Below are 25,216 nucleotides of genomic sequence, written 5' to 3'. Positions count from 1 at the left end.
TTTAATATGGCATTTATCTCCTTAAGGTAGCTTTTCCCATAATGCCTCAGTGATATTATAGTAAGAAAAGGATCCTATATGGTTTAAAGTTTGTTTTGAGAGATCTCTCTGATGACAGAACTAGCGTCGCTTTTTCTTTTTAAGATTATTTTTTTCTGGCATTTTTGCTGAAAACTAAGATCAAAATCAACCGGCGACTTTCATTTTTTCTTTTCTGAATTTTCTGAACAAATAATGTCCGTCTATATTGTCTTAGAGGCAGAGGCATCAGGGGCATGTAGGCCAAGAGAGTAGCATGTAAACAAGGCTCTGGGGCAGGGACCGGAAGGGACCAGTGTGGACGGAACCATGTTGGAAGGCATTTGATATAACTGGTCCACAAGTGTCTTTAAAGCCACATATTTCCATATATCTATTGCGTCTTTCAAACTAGTCTGATGGCAAGTTCATGTTTGTAGAAAAATAATCCTGGTGAAAACTGGTGTATTTTGTTTCACTTGTGCCGTGTTGTATAAAAACAGAACGGTTTGGTTTAAAAAGAGAAACTTGAATTCAGAAGGTGTAAGTTGTAAGGTTTAGGCGTAAAAATAATTAGCTTCATTGACATTTCATTAGTTTATTTTTTCCATCAGGCGTAAAAAACATTGCATCCTGGTAAATGTAGGCACAGCCGGCACGGCTCCTGAGCAGGATAGATCAGCATTCTCGGTCAATATAGCAGGCATAAGGAAATGTATTTCTTCAGTGGACTACATTTACCATCAGCAGTGTTTGGAAATCTTAATAAAGGTGGCAAATTTTCCAATAACTTCCACTTCCCTTCAATGTCAGATTCCCATTGGATGTGTGTTGTGGAAGTCAGAATTTGTAAGGTCAAAGTTCAATTTAGTTGAACCTTTGCCGCACAAACTTGCTGAATATCACTCATCTGGTGTGAGAGCTACGTATCCTCAGGTCAAATCTGCCTGGGGAAGGATGTCGTTTTGAATACTTCCACTCGGTTTCTCCAAAGTCTGAAATGTTCAAATCATACATAGGGGAGGATTTAAGTTTCATAAGGCCATGTTCAGACTGCCAGCCTTTTTTTGGCATATCCACATTGTATCCATACTAATTTGGGAAAGTCTGGACAGGAAGAAACCATACCACATTTGGAGGTGGTTTGAAATGCGATTCCAATCTGATTTCAAGTGTTGAAGTGCTAAGAGGAATCAATGCTGCTACTAGAAGAGCACTTGAGAAGACATTGAGAACAGCAGTGCTTGGACAGATGACGAAATATATTGTCTGCTGGGACTTTCACTCTCCATTAACTTTCTAGTACTTCCCCTAATCAATTTGTATACCAGAGAGCACGAGAGGGCGAATGCTTCCATGTTGGGACAGCTGTGTCACCAGCGTAGTCACGTTGTTGCTGACGCCAATGCTGTTACCACGGCAAAACATGCAGATAGGTTTCTGATGTCTGGACACACTAATCCTATCTGATCACTTGCAAATAACAGTGCTGCTGTCGAAGATCTGATTTGAGAAACAAATTGGATTTGCCTGCTGTCTGGACCTAGCTTTAGAGAAAGTCCAGTTGGATTTCAGATTGCGTGCCATTGTTGGTCAACTGGTGTGACATCAGTGTTCCAGCATAAAAAGTCAACTCTATGATAATAATAAAAAAAATTAAAAAAATCAGAATCAAACACTTTAGAATAATTTATTAGGATTTTAAAATTGAAATTATCAGAAAAATAAAACAAGGAAAAAAAAGAAAAGCATTGTTGTAAAGCTTGGCGGGGTACAGCCCAAATCTTAAAACTTAAACAGAGCTCACGTAGAGCAACGAGCTCCATTCAAAGCATTGGCCCTTCTCCTTACATCAACACAACAAAAGACATCATTAAAATCAATAAACAAGGGGAACAAGATCTCAAAACAGAAAAATATAGTTTCTTTTTTTTTTCTGAAAATAAGTCTTAATGCCGCAGAATTATGCACACGTCGTCTGCTTTTACCAATAATAGTACTATTTTCATTTGTAAGGTAAAAAATAACTTATTGCTTTATTGTAAGTTAAAAAGTTACAGTGTTGGTGTCCAGCAGTAGTTTTATGTCGTGTCCCAGGCGGTCTGACAGAGGAACTACTGGCTGGATCAGGAAGTTTTCTGCTGTGCTGAACATCAAACAGGCTGCAGCAAGAAGGCTGAACAAACAGACTACTTGGTTTTTTTTGCAAATGTTGAATTTGTTCCAACTCTTTTGAGTTTTCCTGCCAGCCAGTGGCGTCTGTACTGAGGTCCTGTGTCAGAGCCGACTGGGAGCGAGACCCTGTTCCATTTCTGGCTCCCTGACCAAATCCCCTCTGTTCACCACTACACGGAGCAGCAACTGTATATAAACAATATTATGTTGGTTTCAGAGGTGCGCAAATTTATTAAACCTAAAAATATGAAATGGGAAGGAGGTGGGGGGAGAGGAGCAGATGAGCCTCAATGGAACAGGGTGATCTTTTTTTCTTCAGTACCAAGAAAAATTGGCAATCGAAATGCTCCTTCGTTGCCAAAAGTAGTTCCATATTACACCTTGATGAATGCGCACAAACACTCACTCACACACACTCAGACGCAATCACATGCACCTTCAATAGCGATAAGAGGACAGAACATGATTGTGATGTTTTCTACAATTGCTTCTCTGAGAATGTCCTTCATTTGTTTTCACGGTGGATAACACCGCATAAAAGAATTTAATTAAAAAAAAAAAGAAAACAATAAAAACAAAAACATTAAGAAGTGAATCGCGCAAAAATATATATATAATATTTTCAAAAAAGAGGAAGTCAAGTCAAAACCCCACCCCGTGAACCCCTGATTTCTCCACCTGTGGTGCTTCTGTAGTTCGTCATCTTAATCTGAAGTAGTTCTCGTGAAGATGCAAGAAATCTGGTTCGTTGTGGTGATCAAATTAATAAAGACAAAGTTGCTTTTTCAAGAAGCAAAGCAAACAAAGTGATGAGTTTGTGACAAAACTGTTGCTTAACTGAATGGATGTGCCAGACAAACTCCTGGAAGTTCTATTTCTCAACAGCTATCGTTGAGTGCTGGAGCCGACTGGCCAACGACGTACACATACTACCATATGCATACTGATAAAAGTAGTGAGATGACCACACATAGTAGTAGATGACAGCCAATCAAATAGCTGTTAACCCTTTCCAAACCAACCAATGACATGCGAGCTGGTTCAGTAAACCCCTCAAACCCCCCCCCCCCATCCCAACGTCTATGTACAATATCTTACAGGAAGACATAAAAACATTGCTTTAAAACCAATTACAGAATAAAATACCTTACAGATTATCATTATTATGTCAATATTAATAACAATATTACAAAGGTTTTGTTTTTAAAGACTACCAAAATATACATTTTAGTTTTTGTTTTTTTTCATGTTTCTGCGATGCTTGAGTTAAAAAGAGGACTTTGTTAGATTTTGTTCTTCCTTTGTTAAAAATGGTTTTCAGACAAAGACCCATGTCGCACGGTTTCTTCTCTCGGTTCACATCAGTAACGGCTTTGAAGGTTTTCATGATGAAACGACATATCACATTGAAATAAAATAATAATAATTAAAAAAAACTTACAATAGTCCTCTGAGAGTTTGTCAAAGATGACAAACGTTTCCTCAGAGATTTTTTTTTCTTTTTTTTTGCAGTTTTCTTTTCTCAGCTTCAGAAGAAAAATAATGGATAACAAAAGGGGGGATCTAGATATAACACTACATGAGGACAAAAGAGGAGAGACGGGGGACGTTATGTTGAAGTGAGATTAGTACAGCAAAACAGAGTTCAGGATTTCAAAAAGATATTCAGTCGGTGGGTGGAGCCACAGGGAGCCTGTGGCTGGCCAATCAGGTTGTGCCATCAGAGGGCAGCCAGCGTTTTGATTGGCTCATCAGCAGAAGAGAGGCCCTCCCCTCTTTAGTGACCTGAGTCTTCTCAGTGGTAGCCATTAGTGAATGCAGTAGCAATCAGAGGGCCCTGGGGATACATGGACAAGAGCGGATACACTTTCTATGAGATTTTTTGAATAATACGTGCATCCATGCATGAACTAAAGTGTGTGCGCGTGCTTTCGTGGGGCATTTGACTTACCCCTAGACCGTGACCAAACCCTGTGCTGGGGGCGGGGCTAGCGGCGCTGATGTAGCTGCTGACTCCTGAGTCCTGGTTGGCTGCAGCATACAGTTCAGCCATTGGTCCAGGGCTGCTGGTGCCCAGGAAACCAGCTGTGCGTGAAGGGGTGGAGCCTGAGAGATGGAGGAGACAAGTCAGGCCTCAGCACTAGAGGGCTTTACACACATACACACACACGTCTAAAAATACTCTTTTATTTGTCCAAGCAGGACTATGTATACACGTTCTACCGAAGGCAAGTATATGAACACACATAGTGCACACTATTATTTTGTCTCAGCACACACATACCTCTAACTGCTGCAGCGGCTGCTGCCATTGGTCCATAAGCAGTCAGGGGAATGGCTGAGGGTTAAAAACAGACCAAATTATTGCTTCGTCATTGTGGATCGCTCACATCAGATCATGAGTCACAATCTACAGCTCAATGTCGGTTAGCTTGACATCTGTGCAAACATCTGTCATCCGATTTAAATCCAGCTTGTGGAGGGCGCAACGTATTAAAACCATAACGTACGATAAATCTGACTCTACATGTTTGAAATAAGGAACATTATAAAGCTCATGATAACAACAAGGAGGATGACAATTCAAGTACAACTCAGAGCCACTAGATGGCAGTGTGGAGACGGAGCTGCATGTGCAGCTTGGAGATGCAGGGAAATTATTCACAAAAACACCCTAAGGCTCAAAGCAGCTGCTAACTGGCTGAAAGAAGAGGAACTGTGAGGGAAGTTAGAGGCACTGAAGACCTGATGATTTTATTTAAATCGAATTGAATTAGATTTTTTATTTCAATTGTAATTTAATTAATTAAATATGCGATTGAGTTAAGTTTGTTTTTAAATAAATTCCAAGTTTGACTTAATATTTGTTTGAAGTAACCTTTTTTTATTTTATGTTTTATTAACGTTATTCGTTTTTAATTCATTTTTAAATCAATTTAGTTTCAAATTATTAAAAAGATTATTGTAATTATATTTTCATTTAATTTATTTAATTTTCTTTTGCTGCACCTGTTCTCTTATTTGCGTCTTAAAAGGAACTCCTTTGGTAGAAACCTTTTTAGACGACACTTTAAGGATCATTTGTATTTCTGAAGATACATTTTCAAACCGCTGTAAAAAACACTTGATTGGAATAATTGCAGGAAGCTACAGAGCTTGTTGTCATTTTTTGCCTTTTTTATAACCTAAGTTGATTGGTCCACTGATTTAGTAAACAACCTGACTATTTTCATTAAAGGCTTTGTCAGTTTACATGAAACTGGGGAATAAGCTTATTAAATTAATGCCAGCAATTTCATTTGACTATTCTGTGCTAAATAGCTTTTTCTTTGTCTTGGGGCCCTCGGAGGAATGAGGAGCTACTGACCTGCCAGCTCAGGATGGTGGGATGATGTCATGAGGGGGGTCCTCTCTAAATGGAATTCTGGAGAGAGAAAAGGTCAAGATCAGCGCTTTGTAAATACAGTCACCATCCACCGGCCAGACTACATAGCCACACACACGGACATTGAGCCACAGCAGAACGCTATCATGGACGCACGAGCACAGAAAGTTAAACATCTACTGTGAGGACAGTCAGGAACGTTGGAGCAAAGGAGAGGGAGAGGTTACAAAAGTAGATAAAAAACACAAGAATATATGGAGAGACAAATAATTAGAATTTGAGATTGGAGACATATGGAGATATATAAAAGAAGGAGGAGGTTTTGGAAAGACAGGCTGGAACAATTTAAATAACAATTTAAGATGGCATTAAGTGTGTGTTCTTGTAGTTTGTAAAGATCTCTTGACAGTACTTGACAGCTGAATCAACTACAGCCTGTATCTTAAATCTTAAACGTACTTCTCTTCCTGTTAGAAGACATAAAAAGAGTGCAAGAAATGTAAGATATATATGAACTTACCTGGGAATTGATAAGTGTAACCGGGAGCAATTCCAGAGTAACTGCGGCTAGTGTAGGTAGCAGTCTGGAAACCTGGGTAGCCTGTTGGAAATAGAACATAATCATCCCTTTAGTTATCTGGGCTGAATAAAGACCCATGAAGACAAAAAGACACAAACTCTATGAAATGTGATTGTTCTGAGGGTTAGCAAAAAAATGACCAACCTACTAGAAAACATATTGATTAGTTTTACCTCAAGAACCTGCCTACTTGTAATAGGCTTCTCATCATAAACCTGTGCAGCCAATCATTTTGTGTGTGCAGCCATACCTTTACCTACCGGTAAATGCTGTTTGCTAACCATGCTACCATCAGCTATTTCCTTCTGCTCCAATGCAGCAAGTATACAAAGTATGTGATGTCACATAATCCTCATTATATGATGGGCTCATTTAAATCAGCCAGTGAATATTTTGATCTTACAGTGAAGCCCTGGATCAACCCATCTACTGGGTGACGCATGATGGTTAACAGTCTACATTCACCCCGTACGAACGAACCAGAGTTAACATCTACAGCCGTTTCTGAGACGATGGGGACAACAATGCAGAACAGTGTGAAACGTCCAGTAGAGGGAGCCAAACAACCACAAATTACACACGTAGGTTTGTTTTTCTCAATGAGGATGCTTTCAAACCACATTTCACTCCAGTGTGTAGAGCTCTATCGCCCTTCAGTCTGTGACCTCTAAATTTTTACATCATAAATCGTAGTGTTATCAATTTACGCTTCTGCTCTACACCACAACACCTACAGCTAATGAATAAAACCTTTAAGGAGACTTTAATGTATTCTACGTATATCTATATACGTATGTCTGATTATCAATATTTACCCAGCATGCCGATGCCCAGCATGAAGGCATCCATCCCATAGGGCATCACTCTGGAGCGGCCTCTGGCTGAACCTGTCGGCGTCATCACCTCCTTGGGCTGGGCTTTCTTACACTCCACCTAAGCAACAGGAAACCAGTGTTCATTAATAAATTCAGCAAAAAAAACTGAGATTAAGACATCCTATTAACACATCCTAGCAGAACGCTAAAAGCAGCTCAAACAATCCTTACATCACTAAGAAGTTAATGCTGTGATATAAACTACACATGTGTTAGAGATTTATTCATTAGAAGACTTTTAGTTCTTCAGTAGAAACCTGTAGGTTGATGAACTATGTTGCTGCTGACATGCGTACCATTTTGTTGTTGATCTCATGGAAGTGGATCTCACACACTTTCTCCACAACGTCTTCATTCTCAAAGGTGACAAATCCAAAGCCTGGAAAACACACAAACAGACTCTTATTCCAACACTTGAGCTCTCTGAGTGTTCATGTTAAACCCTGTGGTCGGTGACAAAGAGGATTATACCGATAAAATATTGAGTAAAAACAACGAGTATATTTTATGCAAACATTTGACCAGATTTATCTCATAAACTTTCTAAAACTCTACATTGGATTTAATAAGACTGTCAAAATCCATTTCTAACACAAGGAGCTAAAATACATCCGCGCATATCTTGCCTGTCAATCAAGCTGTTGGCATCATCGAGGAGTTGGGATTGGGCGTGGCTCACCCAGAAATTTGCCCAGATTTACCGTCTTCTCCCAACTATCACACATATTTTCTCTCACTCCACCCTTCTCTTTCCCTTCACTTGTCTCATTAAGTTACATTTAACCACCCTGACCCTGTACTGCCGCCCCCAGCGGGCGCCACACCTCTGAGAGAGGACGGAGATAAATCACATGCTTTTGTCTTTCCATTTCATTTGAGAAACAAATCTGCATTTTTCTTTTTTTTTTGTGGAGGTTCACCAAGTGACTCTATCTCGCTGTTTCTCCTTGCATTTACCAGGACATGTTTCTAGGTGTCCCCATTTAGTGTGTCGACACATATTAACATAATGTGTGTGAGAGAGTTTGTGGTGTGTGTGTGTGTGTGTGTGTGTGTGTGTCATAACTCTGCATACATACCTCTGTGTCTGTTGGTTGTTTTGTCAAACATAAGCATGGCATCATCGACCTGTGAGAACAAAGCAAAGAATAGATGAGCTTGGACATATTAACACACACACACTCACACACACTCACACACACACATCATTACACAGCATGGGGTGCCATTGTCCCTCTTTAGCATTGGAGTAAGAGGGGAAAACAGATGGAGAGGGTGGAGAGGGAGAGAGGGAGGGGTGACAGGTGACAAAGGAGGAAAAAGAAAAGAAAGAATGAGGGAGAGAAAGGAGGAGAGCGATGGGGAAATGAGGGAGTCGGGTGGGGGGGGGGGGAGCTGTATAAAAATAAAATGAAATACAATCTATCAAGGTGAATAAGAAGTGAATGTTTCCCGTCCTCGAGGCGCTGGAGGAAATTCTTTCCCATTCTTTGCTCTGTCTCTGTCTCTCTCCAGAGTTCTCACAAACTCTGTCCGGCTTTCTCTCTCTCTCTCTCCCCCCCTCACTTTCTCCCCCTTTCATTCGCTCACCCTTGCTGTCTTTCTTTCCCTCTCCACAAAGTTTACTATTCCCATGGAGACCCTGTAAAGAATTTCAATTAGAAAAACTTGCCCCCCCCAACCCCCAACACCCCACCCCCATTCCCTCGCAAACTAATTTCAATGAATAGAATGGAGGGAAAGGAGAAAAATGAGGGAGGGAGGGAGGGAGGGAGAGAAAGCATGTGACAGAAGAGGAGGAAAAAAAAGGGAAACTGATGAATCATAGCAGGTGAAGTTTTGATGGAGGATAAATGAACATTTCGGATCAGAGAATATAGAACAAAGTGAACTCGGGTCTTTGTCAACACGCTCTCCTTTCATTCTTCTTCTCCCTCCACTTTCCTTTCTGCACTCACTGCACTGCCTATTCATATTCCTCCTCCTCCTCCCCCATTTCACCCCTCTCTCCTCCCTCCCTTTACTTGTCCTTCACTGGCAGGAAAGTTAGCAGCTTCTGCTAAGCTCTGACGGCATGAGGAGAGAGACAGGAGGGAAGCCAAGGCCTGGGACTGCTGTGTTTTCTGTTGTTTGTGCCGAGAAAAAAAAAAAGAAAAAGTATTGCGACAACATTCACAAAAAATCTGCAATACAGATCTTCCCACATCTCACGGAAACATGTGTAGTATGACCACATGGCTATTTTCTCATGAGGTATCGAGCACTGAAACTCAAACTAGAGTAACATGAGTGGCAGAGGCCTCTGATAACCAGGCCACCCGATTTCTGACCTTTACTTGAGATGAAACACATCTGCGTCTTCTTTTTGAGATTACGCACGTGCCGGTGAAAGATATTTAGATTTCTCTTGCCAAATTATGAATCGGAGAGGATCAAGGCTGCTTCTACAACCTCCCTGACCATTTAAGCTCTCATCCTTGTCAACATATAGCTCGCATACACACACAGCACCCCCTCCTCTCTCTGTCCTTCATTCAGTTTTTACCCCCCCCTCCCTCCCTCCTTTCCCCTCCCCTCCTCCTCTCCTCTCCTCTCATGCCGTCCACCCTTCCGGTCGTCCAAACTCAATGACACAGCAGAGAGCCAGGGAACAGGACAGTAAGTAGACAGCTGCAAGCCAACATGTTATCATAAGAGTAGAGTTACACGCACAGCTAGCCCCCCCACCACCCGTTAGCATTAGCAACATCTATTCGGGGAAGAGATGGCCGATGGTTAGCGCTGCTAGTCCGGGGAGCTTTTGAGCTGTGGAGCCACATCTTTTGAAGCCGGAGTAAAGATAATATGCTGCACAGTCATGCTAATGGTCTTCATCGCATCGTCCTCCATTACAACATAATGGCTTGGTGATTTGAGAAATATTCCATCACGTGTGTGAGCTTATGCTGTGGTCGCACACCAGCCACCCTCGCCCTTGCCAAAACTAATAAGAAGACGATCTCCGATGTCCACTGCCCAGGGTGCTGTAAGACAATCTGATTGGATAGCTGTGGGGGTCTGAGATTTGCTCAGAAGTGGCTCAGTCGCTAACTAGTCAGCGTGCATGTAGGGAGCGAAGAATGAGTTAAGGTCATATTCTCATGGAATCCTGACATTCTCAGATGTACCCAAACAAGGGGTCAGCTGTGATCATACGCGGCTTCTGGAGGGCAGCATTAAAAATATCCAGTTCTTAGTGAAGCGTGCAGCCATTGTCTGAAGAACAAGCGTTTGCTGACAAGTTCATTACACTTGCTGCGAGATTATGAAAGGTGGCATTCACATTTTTTCCCCTTCTGTCTCCTCACATCTCCCTCTTTCATTCTCCCGTCTCTCTCTCTCTCTTTCTCTCTCTCTCTCCAGCCATCGCTCTCTAAACAGGCCAGCAGACAAAGTGTTCAGTCAAGCCTCCTAATCGGCAGCTCACATGGGTGAGTGGAGTCCCAACTTTTCCAGTCTGCCCCGTCCATGCTGCATTTTTCATCTTATCCACTCGTTCCTTTGCTTTGCCGCTCTGGCCTATTCTCTCACTTCATTTACAGAAGAGGGATTTTTACTGGTAGTTGTTCATGTAAAATACTTTCAGGAAAGCAGTGGAAAGAAGCTGGTAAACAGAATTAAAACAGGGGTTTTCTTTTGGGCTACACATAATTGCCTGTTTGACATAAAAATCCCTGAAATGCTAATTATCAAATTACCTAACTGCATGCCTGATTACCAGTTAAAAACACCTTTCTCAGATCCACACGGACTCTGCGTTCAGCCTAAAAACAAGGGAGGTGTTTCCAATTCTCTACCAGGTTGAAGGGGATTTCAAGATCTCAGGATCGGCTCATTACTCATACAAACATGGCTGCTGTAGTCCTTTTGCCCTTAAGACATTTAGCAACAGGAGCTCAGATATTTTTTAAGTAATGATACCTCACATCAACGTACGTCTTTGACTCCTCAATTTGGTCCAAAACACCTGACGTGTCAACTGAGCAGCCATTTCCAGTCCAGTCTAATGAAGTTTGTGTAGGTGTGCCTTCAGAACTACACTCAAAAAAATAAACCACGGCGTGTATCAAAGAGTCGCAGCAAATGCATAGTGCATTCTGTGTTTTCCTTTTGCGAGGCGGTGCCACGGTACGAAAATAAACAGGACACTGAGTCCTACTCCATCCCAACCTGCACCTTGTAACCAGGCTCAGATAATAAACAAGAAATACCTCCCGCTCGGCAGGAATGCACTGTGGGATCGGCGCTATCCATGATACAGCTTTGGTCTCACGTGTCCAAACAGTCCAAATATTCCCTCATCCTGCGGAGGGAGTGTTGTCTTAGATATGAGCGTCTGTGATCACCGGGGAGAACTGATTCGGCACAGAGCTGCCATTTTATAAAAACACAAGTCAGGCAACATGACACATGTCACAACATGCACCTTGCAATGACTTGAAGTGTGATGGTCACACACATGTGATCCAGATCGAACAGGATCCACAATTAGAAGACATTGTGTGAATTTGAACCAGCACCTGAAATATGGTAAAACCCCAAACATGAGTCAGAGGCCAGCTGAGAGAAAACACAACGATGTTCATTTTCAGACTCTCTCTCTGCTCTCACCAACAGCAGGACCAAACACTTAATGTTTGTGACAACTGGATCACTGGCTGAGAGTCTTGCAGTCCGTGCAAATGTATGCAAGCTTGCCTCCCCATCGCAGCCACGGCGATGCCACTGTAACGCTTCCATGCACGCACACGCCCTTCTTTCCATTCATGCAAATGTGCACTTCTTACACTTTTTTTTTTTTTTTTTTAAAGGAGAAAAAAAGAAAAGAAAACCCTCTGGAATACAGCGGGACAATGGGCGAAAGCAGGTCACCACGGCAACAGGCAGAGAGGGACTGGAGCAGGGTGTGTGTATTCGCGATGGGAGGGGAGTTGGTGTCTTAGGTAGTGATTTTGGGTAACGTGGGGGGGGGGGGCTGTTACAGGAGCAGCTGTTGCATTTGATTAGTTAATAGTGAAGAGCCTGAACTCTACTCAAACACACTCCTAAACCCCAAAAGAGTAGTTAGCTAAAAAGTAACCCAGCATCCATGCATGAGGAGCTCTGATACATTTATGGCCCATCAGATTGGTGTTTTCTCCTTTCCTAGTCACTTTTCCTCCTCACTATCTCAACATTCCTACTTCTCTTTGCCCTTCAACCCTTCCAACCTCCCCTCCCTCCCTCTCTCTATGGGGGGTTGCTTCTTCCCTTTCAGTCCCCCCCACCATCTCCCACTTCTCTTCCCCTCCTCTCGATGCTTTTTTTTTTTTTTCCTTCCTCCCTCTCCCCGACCACTCATCTGTCTCCACAGCATGTGTTTGCCTTTCACCAAATTTCATTCAAAGTAGCTAGGCAGAACAAATGAAGAACCCCCAAAACTAAGATGTGATTGTAAAGGAGCAAAACAGCTAACAAAAGAGATAAACTAACAAACTAACTAATACTGAAGCTGACAGAGAAGCTCATCTATGACCAAAGAGCATTTTATTTCCTTTCTTTTAGTTTTTAGTCTTTCTTTCTCTCTTTCAGTCCTCTCCAATCCCCCTAAATGTTTGTTCACTGACATTAGGCCCCTTTTGCACTTTTTCCTGTGCCTCGATCAAATGAAAAGGGCAAAAAGAGTAAAACAAAAGGAGCAAAACAAGCTTTCAAAAGCCGAGAGATATCAAAGGGATAGGGCCAACAGATGAAAATAATCTATCAAAGGTGCACAGTCCGTTAGAGCGGTGATTCCCAACCAGGGCTGCAGTACTTCTACCCCAGGGGGTACTTCTGCTGTTGCCAGGCGGTAGGTGGAAAGGTCAGTAGTAGCTCAAGTAATTTGATAAAAAATGTTTTTTTCGATTTCATATTAAAAAAAACATATGACCACATATTGAGTCAGCTATAAACCTGAACACCACAAGTTGCAACTAAGAGTGTGTTCACAACAAGCGAGAAGCATAGACAAACATTTAACGTTAGCTAAAAGTGATTGATGAATGGATGAAAAAGGAACCAATAACTGTTGATAGAATTGAATAGATTGAAGTAGCTAAAAGTAGCCTAAAGGTAGAAGAAGTATTGAACACACATAGGTAATGGCTATGGATAAACAGTAGAAATAGTCAGCTAGCAGACAGGGATTGAAATAGCTAATAGTAATGGATAAACTGTTGAAACATCCTGCCTCTGCATCTCCAGGTGGTAGCAGTACAAAAGCAAACTTAACAAAACCCACCTATTAATCAATGCAGACAATTCAATTGTATGAAACAATGAGTGTAACATTATCATATCCACTATTATATCATTAAAATTAAATATTATGATTTTATGATAATTACAATCGGTAAAATAACTGGTTTATACTCAATTGATAGATTTCTAACGTGATGTTAGGGGGTTGTTGATGAAAGGGGTATTTTAGATCAGTCAGACAAAAAAAAGCTGGGAACCACTGCTCTAGTGAATCTGAAAGACAGAAGCTTAATACAGAGTGGGGTACCAGATTTGTGTATGTATTACCTTTCCAAACTGGTCGAAGTAATGCTTCACATCTTCGATGGTGGTATTGACTGACAGTCCTCCGACAAAGATCTTCTTTGTCCTGGTCACCAGCTGGAAACACAGAAGAAGAAAAAGGCATCGTTTAGCACTAATCACATTAGGCAGGGGGTAGATGCTGGTGATAAAGAGACTTTGTGTTTGTTGCTGTTTATCTTATCTCAGAGGTTTCTGAAAGCTCTTCGGGCCATTTAAACCTAATTTACTTCAGTTTAAGGTCTGTTACTTTTAAGGCTTAGAGGTACAGGTGACTACTGGCAGGCATTTGTCTGTGCATTCATTTATGTGTGTGCCAGGACAAACGTGTGTGTGTGTGTGTGTGTGTGTGTGTGTGTGTGTGTGTGTGTGTGTGTGTGTGTGTGTGTGTGTGTGTGTGTGTGTGTGTGTGTGTGTGTGTGTGTGTGTAGATGTTGCCGGCTGACGGTTGGGGGTTGGGTGGGGTCAGGGTATGGGGTCACGGTGTCGGGCTGGACAAGTGGATTGCCGCTCATCTTTGGTCTCTTGCCTGACTCTAATCCCGGCCAACTGGATCGGAGTGATGAGCAGTGACACATGACATCATTACAACCCGTCCATGCTGTTAACACATTAAGGGTGCACTCACCTTAGGCTGAGCCCGACGTGGAAACGCCACCTTCGGGTCGATCTGTAGAGGAGAGATGAGTTTAGAAGAGTTTAGAAAAATGAAAAGTAAAACATTTCTGTTCTTTGAATGACGTGCTCATTTCAAGACATCCTACTGAGGATTTGATTGCAGTTGTGATGATCGTTGAAAGGTGACAATTCGACGCTGCAGATTTTTAGAGGATTCGATCAGAAGTGAGACGTTGTTGACACTTGCTTTACAATCTCAATGTCTGGAGGCACACGGACCCAACTGCTGTAAGTGTAAATCATAATGATTGCAAAATATTTTTTTCTTTACCTGTTTTTTTCATCTGCTGTTACTAAAACACAATATGTGGAAAAGTATAAAAGAGAAATGTATCAAGCAAAAAAGGAATTGTTATTAAAACAATTCTATCTATTAAATATTTCATATTTAATAGATGTTTAATAGCTATGCATTATTACATTTACATTCTTTAAAAACATAGTTATCAGTTCAAAATCATATCTATAAAATTATGAAAGTCAAATGTTTTTTGAGCTGCTATAGAGGACACAGGGTTTCCACGACCCCAAACGAATATTGCTGTTTTAAAAGTGTTAAACAATAGAACAAATCTCTTTTTCCTGTCTCATCAGACATTTTCTTACCCAGGGCCCCCCCCCATTAGAAAGCATCGCCCAGCGTAAATTTATTTAAGCAGGACAAGAAATCTCTACCTGCTCCGGATATGTTGTTCAGTAGCTGATCATGTGTTAGTGTTAACGGAATTTCGCTGTGGGCCCCAATGAATTATCACACTGTTAACTAACTAGAATTAGTTACAACACAGAGCCTCTAAGTCTGAGCCCATCTGAAGGCCTGCAAGTCCAGAAATAGAACGTATGCTAATCTGCCAGTATGTATAGTAGACCCTTGTTTATGCAAGCCCCAAAAAATCCAAACACACCAGCCGAACAAACAGGCGTAGGGAACAAAATACACAGTGAGACGTGAATGCGTACATTCTCTAAATTGTGTGTTGAGACACAACTCAATGCATCTTACACAGAAACTAGACAGAGCAGGGCAGCCCGGCATCCAAAATGAGCATTTAATATTCTGAATACATTTCTGACGGATATATATTTTGTAAATCTCACAAAATCCAGACAACCTCCATTTTGAATTAGCCGGTTTTGACTATATCCATATTTCTCTCCCAAGTGGAATGTCTCCGCAGTGGTCAAGGTTACAGATAAAATTAGAAGCAAATGAGTTTTGAATGAGCTGGCCTTTAATAATGCTAAATATGCAAAGCCTGGCCTGGCATTTTAAATTTGTGAGGAATCTGGTGTTATTCTCACTCAAGCCGACGAGAGGGACAATTTTAGGTCAGAGGACCTTGAGGTGTATTATGGTCTTAGAGTTTCATCTTTGTTCTAATAATTGGATGTGTGAAGCGAAAGCCCTGGTGTCTCACACAGCCGCTATCAGAGGTATTGAATTGATATTGGCAACTAAAAGGGAGCCTATCAAAAGGCCAGAAATAAGTACTTCTAACGTGAACCATACACACAATACAAGGCAGGGTGTTCATTCAATATTCTAACAATCCTTTCATCTCTCTCCTGCGATGATTCCCTGCTTCTGATGACAAATCTACAGACAAAAATATCCCACGAGGACCTTTAAGTACCTCAGATTTAACACTGCTTTGAGAGCGCGGCGCTGTGTAACTAAGATGCAGCTGCAGCGTCCTTGGAAGGGATTGCAGAAGGTCTTTACACCTTGAAGTGGGCCACAAAGACAAGAGGAGTCGTGTCACCTCCAGCTGGTCTGAGCACAAAGGCGAAGGTGACAGGGACACGCAACGCCACCGGCAACTATCGGCAACAGCAGTGCAACAACAGAGCAACCTCACAGACAACGACAACACAGCATTTCTTACTAGGCCAAATGTAACATAATAGATGTAATACTTTATGATTATTAACCATGCAGTGACCTTACCACTTGCTTTTCATCTAAAAGATGATTGCAAAATACTCAAATATCCTAAATGGTGTGCAGATGAAGCCATTTACATATACAAATCATGTCCCACAGTTTACAGTACAAGTGTACTACTGAAAGAAAATCTCTGTTTTAAGGCTGTACATGTATTTCATGGCAAAAACAAGCCATATTAATCGATAATAAAATAAAGAAGAAGCTGCAGTGACCCGACATAATGACACTAAAAGTCTAAGGACTGAAGGGGTAAGGAATGGACAACCTGGTGTCACAGAATTTTTATGGGCAAACATAACGTTGAGATTTGAGTTTTAAATTTGCGATTATTGAATTTTCTGCATCCTGACATTACGAGGCTAATTATTGAATTTTCTGCATCCAGTCATAATCTTTTAAGAGAGAATCGCGATGCTTCTAGGACTCAAAACATTTCCCCCAGCCTTAGGCGGCAATGTTTCTAGTTAAGATAAATAATTGTGTTTATTGTAAACACATCATTTTCTACACCTCCTAACTTTACAAAACAGTCTTGGTGTAAAGTGGTAGGGGATTACGGCTGCTGAGAGGTGCCTTTAACTGCTTTAACAAAACCAGAGGGCAGGTGCAACCCTGAGGCCATTATGTGGCAGAGACACAGACTATGAGCTAACAATGACATCGGTCAGAAACCAACTCTCTCATTTGACATGAGGCTACAGTCGCGTACGCATGAAGTAAAAAATATTTTTCAAAAATCCGTCTCAACGAACCGAACGCATACAAACGCAAACATCCGCCAGCCTTTTCATTTATCAGCATGCAGTGATTTTGAAAATCAGTCTCCTGTCAATGTGTCTTTGTAAGATACATTTCTTCTTCAATTCTGCTTGGAAACAGACATTTTTTTGGCTTGAGTGATCAGTATATGCAGATTATATCACAAAAGATATATACAGTATATAGTGATATACTTTCTTAAACACGAAAGGAGAACTGTTTGAATGAAACACCTAAAAAAATCTAATCAAATTGAAGCAACAATCTTGTTAATACAAATTGATCGGACATATTAAAGATTCCATGGTACCAACGGTGTAAAAAATCAGTTGACAAATATATGTCTCATCATTTATATCATCATATTTTCCGCCCATATTTCACATGTTGTCAAAACCCCTTTATTTCAAACCTTTTTAATCATCATAAGCTCTTAAAAAAACATCCTAAAACACAAAAGGTTACCAACTAGACTAGGTTAGGCCTAATGCAACATCTGTAGTAGTGCTACTACGGCTACAGTCATGCCATGCTGTTAAAAAATCATTCCACTTCAGCGAAAAATCTAACATTTAATTTCTAAATCTGTCTGTACTCAGAGGAAGGCTATTACGAATGAAAACTAAAGCATCTATCAGACCGGCGGATTAGCCTCAAGGAAGACAGATAGGCCACAAAGCAAAAAGTTAAATAACTTAGCCAGGTCAATGTTTGCAACACTCAGAAATAGCTCTTCGGAGGTTTGACATTTGAGATGTGGCTCTGCGATGTAACAGTCCCAATCCACAGTGGTGATATTTACCTACTGGTGAATGGTGTTTAAACACTTCTAGGAGGAAAAAGTTGCTCCGACCAGACTGACAACGAAGAGTTATGACTGAGTGTTCTTAAAATGGTCTGACTAACATCCTGCTTCGTGACATCCAACCTCCGCTCCATCTAAAGTAGCATAGTGACGGCAGAGCCTACAATATGATTTTTAGCGGTTTAGCTTTTAAAACTAAATCTAATCTACGACCAATAGTCACCTCGTGTGGCCCAGCGCATCCACCAGTGTTACAAACTGGAAAACAGAAAATTAAAAAGTGGACGTCAAATTAATGGGTAGATACATAGAGAGAGAGAGAGAGAGAGAGAGAGAGAGAAGAGTGTGGAAAAGACAGGGAGAAGGAGAAGGCATTCATTTGGAAAACAGAGTGAGCCCATGAGAAAGTGGGCCTGTCCGGTGTGGCGCTGCAGCGGGGCCGTCCCAGCAGGCGGCCCCTCTGATTTCATTAATTAACAGGACAAAGAGTACAAAACAGATGGGCCCGTAGAGGAACTGGGGCTCCCGTGCTACCCCCACAGGCACACACACACACACACACACACACACACACACACACACACACACACACACACACACACACACACTCACACACTCACCCACATAATGTAGCACAAACATAAACACAAACACATGTATACAAAGTAGCGCATATATGTAATTAAACGAGCACATGTATACACATACACTCACTAATCCACCTCTACTTACAACAAGTGTATTGCCATCACACAGTCACATATAGACGTCTAAACTCTGACACATTGGCCAATCTGCCAACCATTCTTGCCACAAAATGGCAAACGACCACACTGATATAAAAAAAAAAAAAAAAAAAAAAGGCACCACAGGCTGCCCCATTATGGCGATATAATCAATATAAGCTAAACAAAAAGGCTATAAACAGAAGAGGGGACAAAAGCAGATTGCTTGTCAATGCACGCACGCAGGGCCGGAGAGGAGACTTGGTTTGGGTTCAGGCCAGCAGGGTCAATCTGCACAGCTGAACAATGGCACAGTAATTAGTTAACGAAGCTCACTAATGAGGACCCCCAACCCAGCCCCACCCTTTCAACCCCACCGGGGTGCCTCGTCAGGGCATGTGTTGTTGTGGTGGTGGTGGTGGTTGGGTGGGTTTGTGCACATGCAGCATTGGGAGGGAGAACCCTGGATCCCCCTTCAGACCAGGTCTAGGCTTTATCACCGGATCTGAGGCCAAGCATGGACCTCGAGAAGCCCAATCCAGTTTGTTTCCCTCAATCGGATTAGTTCCTTTTTCAGATCTATACTAATTACAGCAAGGGAGCCGGGCCTTGCTCGCTCTCCGCTCTCCTCCACCTTCTCCATCCCCCATCTCAAGTTTTGTCCACGTCAGCACTAACAGCTAATCTCCGGTGAGGAGCGAGGAGCCGATGCAGGCATCTAAACTCTCCGCTAACCAGGTGGTAGACCAGTAGCCGTGGCGGACCAGGGTGCCAATGGGCCACGGGGGCTGGTGCTAACATATGCTGTTACAGTGCACAGCTACAGAGGAAAGCAGCTACATTAACACCACGATGATGACCACCACTGCACCTTCAGACAGCAGAGCGTGCCAAAATAAGCAATTACTACCTACCGTAACATGGGTACTTGGTCTAAAAAGAAGTGAAATGAAAGTAAAGAATCTTCTGTATGATCTTTATTTTTGCAATTCCCTTCTATAATATATATTTTTTTCTTTTAAGTAATGTTTTTAAAAGGGGTTATTTTGGATATTGCTCTACACAGAAACGACACTACAAATAAAAACGTGGCAAAATCTAAACCCAACCTTCGCTAATCCGAGTGAATGAGAAGCAGTGGCGTTTCAGAGACTGTCTGTTCTCGTCCTTTCTTCTTCCCGGAGAAAACAAATACCAGTTGTGCCCTTCTTCTCTGTCCAGAGAATTATGACAGCACACCACTGCCCTAAGGCCATACCCTGCCCCGACAGGAAATCTAACCTCCAACCAAAACAACAGCCTCACTCTAAAAACAAGAGACAACCTCTCATTTTCTGCATTTAAATCCTTAGCCCCACAGGTATTGACAGTAACTATAATGTTAATTCAGAGTTCGGTCCGCTGCTTTTGCTTTCTAGTGGCGGATAAAACAATTATTGGTATGTAACAGGACTGTAAATGTTTAATACCAATTAACCACGGCATGAACCTTGTCTCCACGTAGCGTGGTTTACTTCTCCCCTCCGTGTCCTTACACAGCACCCTGTTGCTCTGTTTCATCCCTTTCATTCACTTTCCTCGTCTCCCTCCTTCCTGCTTCAGGCCTCGTAGCGTCTTTTCTCGCTAACCAAAAGGCTCAGCATAAAAAGAAAAAAAAAATCAGAGCGTTGAATATTCTTCCTCATTCCAGAGAGGGAATGTCCTTCTCACATCTCCTTCTGATCAAACAATAGCTATCCTCTAACTATGGAGAGAGGGAGGGGAAACGAGGGTCCAGGTGTGAGGGAGACACAAAGTGCATAGAAATAAATCAATATAGAAAATAATTAAACTGGGACAGGTGCTGGAGACGTTACAGAGGGGTTGACACTGATCCCATAAAGCTACACAAGTTATTAAAGATATTCGCTCCAACACCACAGAATTTGACCCACAGTTGACTCTAAGCTTTGACAAAAAAACACTATTGAAAGGCTTTATTCGTAATTATTCATAAGCAAAAAGCAAAGCCGTGTTGAGCTGTTACGGAATGAGCTGTTTCGCTGTTCGGTCATTTTGAATCAGTGATATTTTACGTATCGTCATAGATTTAGGCTATATGCACTAATAAAGCATTTTTATTTTCTTGAACAACACACACCTTGCAAATATGAGAGCTGGAATAAAACAATCTACTTTCTTATTCCCAAGATGGAACGACAAAATGGCAACCATAACCGTTTTTAAACGCCTGGTTGGATAAATGTTACCACGGTGAGCTTCCCCCCACAGACTGCTGCCACAACAACCTGAGCAACCAAAGCTGCATTTGAGTGGTTAACATTATTATTGTTTAGCCTTAATGCTGTATTTGGGTTTATAACAGGGCAACTCCTAACCCCACCGGTGGCCTGCCAACCAATGTTCACATAACACACACACACACACACACACACACACACACACACACACACACACGGTCTGGCTCCCAAAGACTGTACCTGGGTTTAATAGGTAATATGACTCATTGAGTAACACTCCACAGTTGCTCAGAACTTGCTCTCAAACTAACTGGAAAAAAAAGACAAATTACCAGCAGCAACACTTTTTTTTGTAATAAACCTCGCAGCAACTGTGCAGAAAGATCTAACAACTGCAATTAAATTCAGACATTTGAAAACCTCGGAGCACACAGATAATATCCCAATCGTACACACACACACAAGCTAAGTGTTTCTGTCGTGATATTACATTTATCTTTTGGTGTGTGTGTGTGTGTGTCAGAGCTCTGCTGCCCAACCGAGCCGAGTATCTTAAGTTAATGCTAAATAGCTGAGAAGTTGTTATGGAGACATAAATCCCATCAGGCTGTGCAGTTAGAGCACTGTCTCCTGTGGCTGGCGTCACCCCCGGCAACAGGCTTGCTCCAACAACTAACCAACTCTACCTTTCTCCACCCCTGGGCATCTGCTTCCTTTCTGTGCCACTGATTTTCACTCTCAAATGATCCTATTGTGTGTGTGTGTGTGTGTGTGTGTGTGTGTGTGTGTGTGTGTGTGTGTGTGTGTGTGTGTGTGTGTGTGTGTGTGTGTGTGTGTACGTTTGGTTAGGAGAGGCCACAAACTGACACACCCAGTCCCAATTTCTATACTAATCTACATGACCAAGACAGCAACATTCACAACTTCACAGATATTCAAATCTGAGTCAGCAGCTTTTGACTCCAACGCAGGGATTCACACACGTTTATACGTCACCGTCCTCATAGTTCTACATTATGGAGCTAAATACAAGCGCCTCTGTGACCTCTATCTGGCTACTGATTGGTTTCATTCACCCACATTTGAATCTTCATGTGTCGGTAGTGTGGGAGGGGAAATCACAGAGATCTCCCTGATCACAGTAGTTGTTCAAACAAACCTCAACTTCTAAATTCGACTAAGACTCATTTGGACCTCACAGACTCCCCCCACCTCCCTGGCATCAGTGTGCTGCCACAACTGTTTCCTTTCCTCAAAGTTGTTGTTTGTTTCTTTCTCTAAGAGCTGCTACTTGAAAACTTAGTTCTGATGTTTTCTATGAAAAAAAAATAAAAAAAAAAGAGGAGGAGGAGGAGGAAAAAAAAACTTTTTGAGCTCTCTGCATAAACCCTGTAAGGGGGTTTAGCAGGGGCTCCTACCCCATTCAGGTCCCCCAGGTAACCATGGCAATGAAGACCAAGAAAGAACGCTTTCATGTTGGCGCCCTGAACAAGGATTTGTTGGGGGAAATGAGCAGAGAGAGAGGGAGGAGGAGGAGGAGGGAGGAGGAGCTGCTCTGAAACGCACTCCTCAACTTTACAAGCCATAGGGGGGAGGCAAAACGCACCAAAGGGGGGGAGAGAAAGAAAAAAAAACATGCTACATTACATTACAGTCATTTAGCAGACGCTTTTATCCAAAGCGACTTACAATAAGTGTATTCAACATAGGTATTCAAGAGAACTACTAGTCACCAGAAGTCATAAGTGCATCTCCTTTCTTAAACAAGCATCTTAAAGCATAAACCAGAGCAAAAGTATAGTGCAGAGGCAAATTACTACGAAAACAATAATTGCAACAAACTAATACGAATATAATAAGTGCTACAAACTACTACGAATAGGATAAGTGCAGTAAACAAATACGAATACAATAAGTGCAGCGAACTGATACGAATACAGTAAGTGCAACAACTAATATGAATGCAATAAAGGAGAATGCTACACAGAATAAGAAAGAAAAGTGACCCAAAGCCTCCAGCTCTTCATAAAGGGACAACTCACCGTTTTGGAATCCAGCTCATGTCTGTTTTGCGCCAAAACCTTCTCCACACCGGCTTGTTCTGCGTATGTTACAAACCCAAACCCCCTGTGGAGGAAAAACAACCAAACATTAGAAACTCTCTCAAAAGTCAGAATGCAAAAGCAGCTTTAAAGAGTCTCATGGAGAAGCATGGGGAGCATGAGGCATCCGGTGATAGGACGGCGGACACACACGCCTCCTCCTCCTCCTCCTTACCTCGACCGCTTGGTAACGGGATCCCTCATCACCATACACTCCTTCACCTCGCCAAATTTACAGAAGTACTCCTTCAATCCCTCTGGAAAGACACCAAGAGGAGCACGGTTATAAATAAATAAATAAATCCATAATGTGACTTTTCTCTCTGTTGTTGTTGTTGTTGTTGTTGTTGCCCTACAGGCCCCTGGTTGAGGTTGATGGAAAAAAAAAAAAAAAAGCAGACAATGGGGGACCACGTTGTGTTTGTGTCCCCCTCCGGTCCTCAGGCTGTGGCTATCTGGCCATTCAGCATAATAGCCCATTTAGGGCCCTGCAGGACCGCAAACAAAGCTGCGCTTGGTGACGATGGCTGTTTAGACCCAGCGGCCAGCAGCGGGATAATAACACGGTTATCCCGAGAGCCTTGAGAATAAAAAATGAATGGATTCAATGCAACAATAAGGAGAACAACATGGGAGCAGAACTTCTGCTTTAACGTCGAATAATCGATCCAGATCCCATAATAAAAGCTCTGTTATTACTAAGGGTGGACATGAAATGTGCATGCGTTTTCCCAGTGTTAATCTCAAATCTAAATCCTAGGAGATGATCCTTTGATTTAACTATTAACAGTGTTTCAAATCAACTTCAGGGAGAATCAATGTATGTGTGTGTGTGTGTGTGTGTGTGTGTGTGTGTGTGTGTGTGTGTGTGTGTGTGTGGAAGAAAACAAGAGGAGGCTTTTCATTCAGACTTATTAAAGTAGTGTGCGGGACAGCTCACCTTGTGTTGTCTGCCAACTCAGACCCCCGATGAACATTTTGCTGAATGAGAGAAACACAAGCTGTAAGTCACACATGATAACACGCACATTCAGTGGGGTGGATGAGGGGGATTATGTGTAATATAGCATGAATAAAGTAAGAAGAAAAGCATCGGCCATGTTGCGAAGTCACCGATCGGCCAGTCGCGCCGTTATAATCCCCTAGAGGAGGAAAAAAAATGTATAAAAAAAAAAAAAAAAAAAAAAAAAAAAAAAAGGATTTTCCAGATGATGGGGGTGGGGGGGGAGAAGTTGCAATGTGGCCTTCTGGAGGACGACCGGGGGTAAATAAACAAACGAGGGGAGAGGAGGCGGTGGTGCGTCTGTGGATCCATCCCACACACACACACACACACACACACACACACACACACACACACACACACACACACGCAGCGTGCTTGTCTTTTGTCTCGGCGCGGCTCGGCTCTCGCACTGAACTCAACTAAAGTCCAAGGTGAACTCGGATCGGGGCCGAGAGGCGAGCTTAAAAAAAATAAATAAAAAAAAAAGAAATACAGGCAGGTAGACAGGTAGAGGTAGAGGCTGTTACCAGGGGTCGTGGGGGAGTTGTCCGTGCCGGAGGACAGGCTGCTCTGGCTCCCTTCCGTATCCATTCTCCGCTGGTATATTCCCGCACTGTGAGGCGAGGAGAGGCAGTGAACGCTCCGCCGCTGCTGCTGCTCCAGACTTCAGGGGCGGGCAGAGGGGAGGAGGGTGGAGAGAGAGGAGGGTGGAGGGTGGAGGTGGGGGGGGGTGGGGTGGTTAAAAAAAAAAAAGGAGGAGGGGTGAGTGAGGAAACACGCACACACACATGCATGCATGCATACAACGCTCCGCCTCTACCTCGTTTTTCCCGTAGCCTACCCCCGGTTTAGGACCTCCCCTCCTCCCTCCTGCACGTTGCCTGCCTTTATTCATGCTGCCACTGGCTCTCTATGTCTCTCTCTCTATGTCTCTCTCTCTGTCTCTGTCTCTGTCTATGTCTCTCTCTCTCTCTCTCTGTCTCTGTAGTGTTTCCCCGCCGTTCTTGTCATTGGTCGATCACAACAGCATGGCCCGTTAAAGCCTTTTGAATGCTTTGAGATGAACCGTACATGTATCTATTGTAACATTACAATAGTGGATATACATGTACATTTTCATTCCTGTTCTATCTTTATTTTGTTGTATAGTATGTGTATTTATTGTCTGTGTCTGTGTAGTTGTATAGTATATATAGTGTATTTATTGTCTGTGTTGTATTGTATAGTATGTGTATTTATTGTCTGTGTCTGTGTAGTTGTATAGTATGTGTATTTATTGTCTGTAGTTGTATAGTATGTGTATTTATTGTCTGTGTA

At 42.3% G+C, this 25,216-nt stretch overlaps 1 protein-coding gene across 1 annotated transcript; it reads right to left on the bottom strand.

The window, feature by feature from the left end:
* Nucleotides 1-1,694: 1,694 nt before the first annotated feature.
* Nucleotides 1,695-24,583, bottom strand: LOC129105337 (RNA-binding protein Musashi homolog 1-like). The gene is given in 15 exon segments (XM_054616291.1): nucleotides 1,695-4,030; nucleotides 4,145-4,299; nucleotides 4,478-4,531; nucleotides 5,561-5,617; nucleotides 6,099-6,179; nucleotides 6,974-7,091; nucleotides 7,330-7,412; nucleotides 8,113-8,161; nucleotides 13,622-13,714; nucleotides 14,265-14,306; nucleotides 22,834-22,918; nucleotides 23,069-23,150; nucleotides 23,834-23,874; nucleotides 24,427-24,442; nucleotides 24,445-24,583. Coding segments are annotated over 15 exon segments (1,044 nt in total). The 5' UTR covers nucleotides 24,491-24,583; the 3' UTR covers nucleotides 1,695-3,988.
* Nucleotides 24,584-25,216: the final 633 nt, after the last annotated feature.

This window comes from Anoplopoma fimbria, chromosome 17 (assembly GCF_027596085.1).
Source record: "Anoplopoma fimbria isolate UVic2021 breed Golden Eagle Sablefish chromosome 17, Afim_UVic_2022, whole genome shotgun sequence".
NCBI lineage: Eukaryota > Metazoa > Chordata > Actinopteri > Perciformes > Anoplopomatidae > Anoplopoma > Anoplopoma fimbria.
Note: the sequence above shows the minus strand (reverse complement) of the source record. Positions and strands in the feature narration are given on the sequence as shown.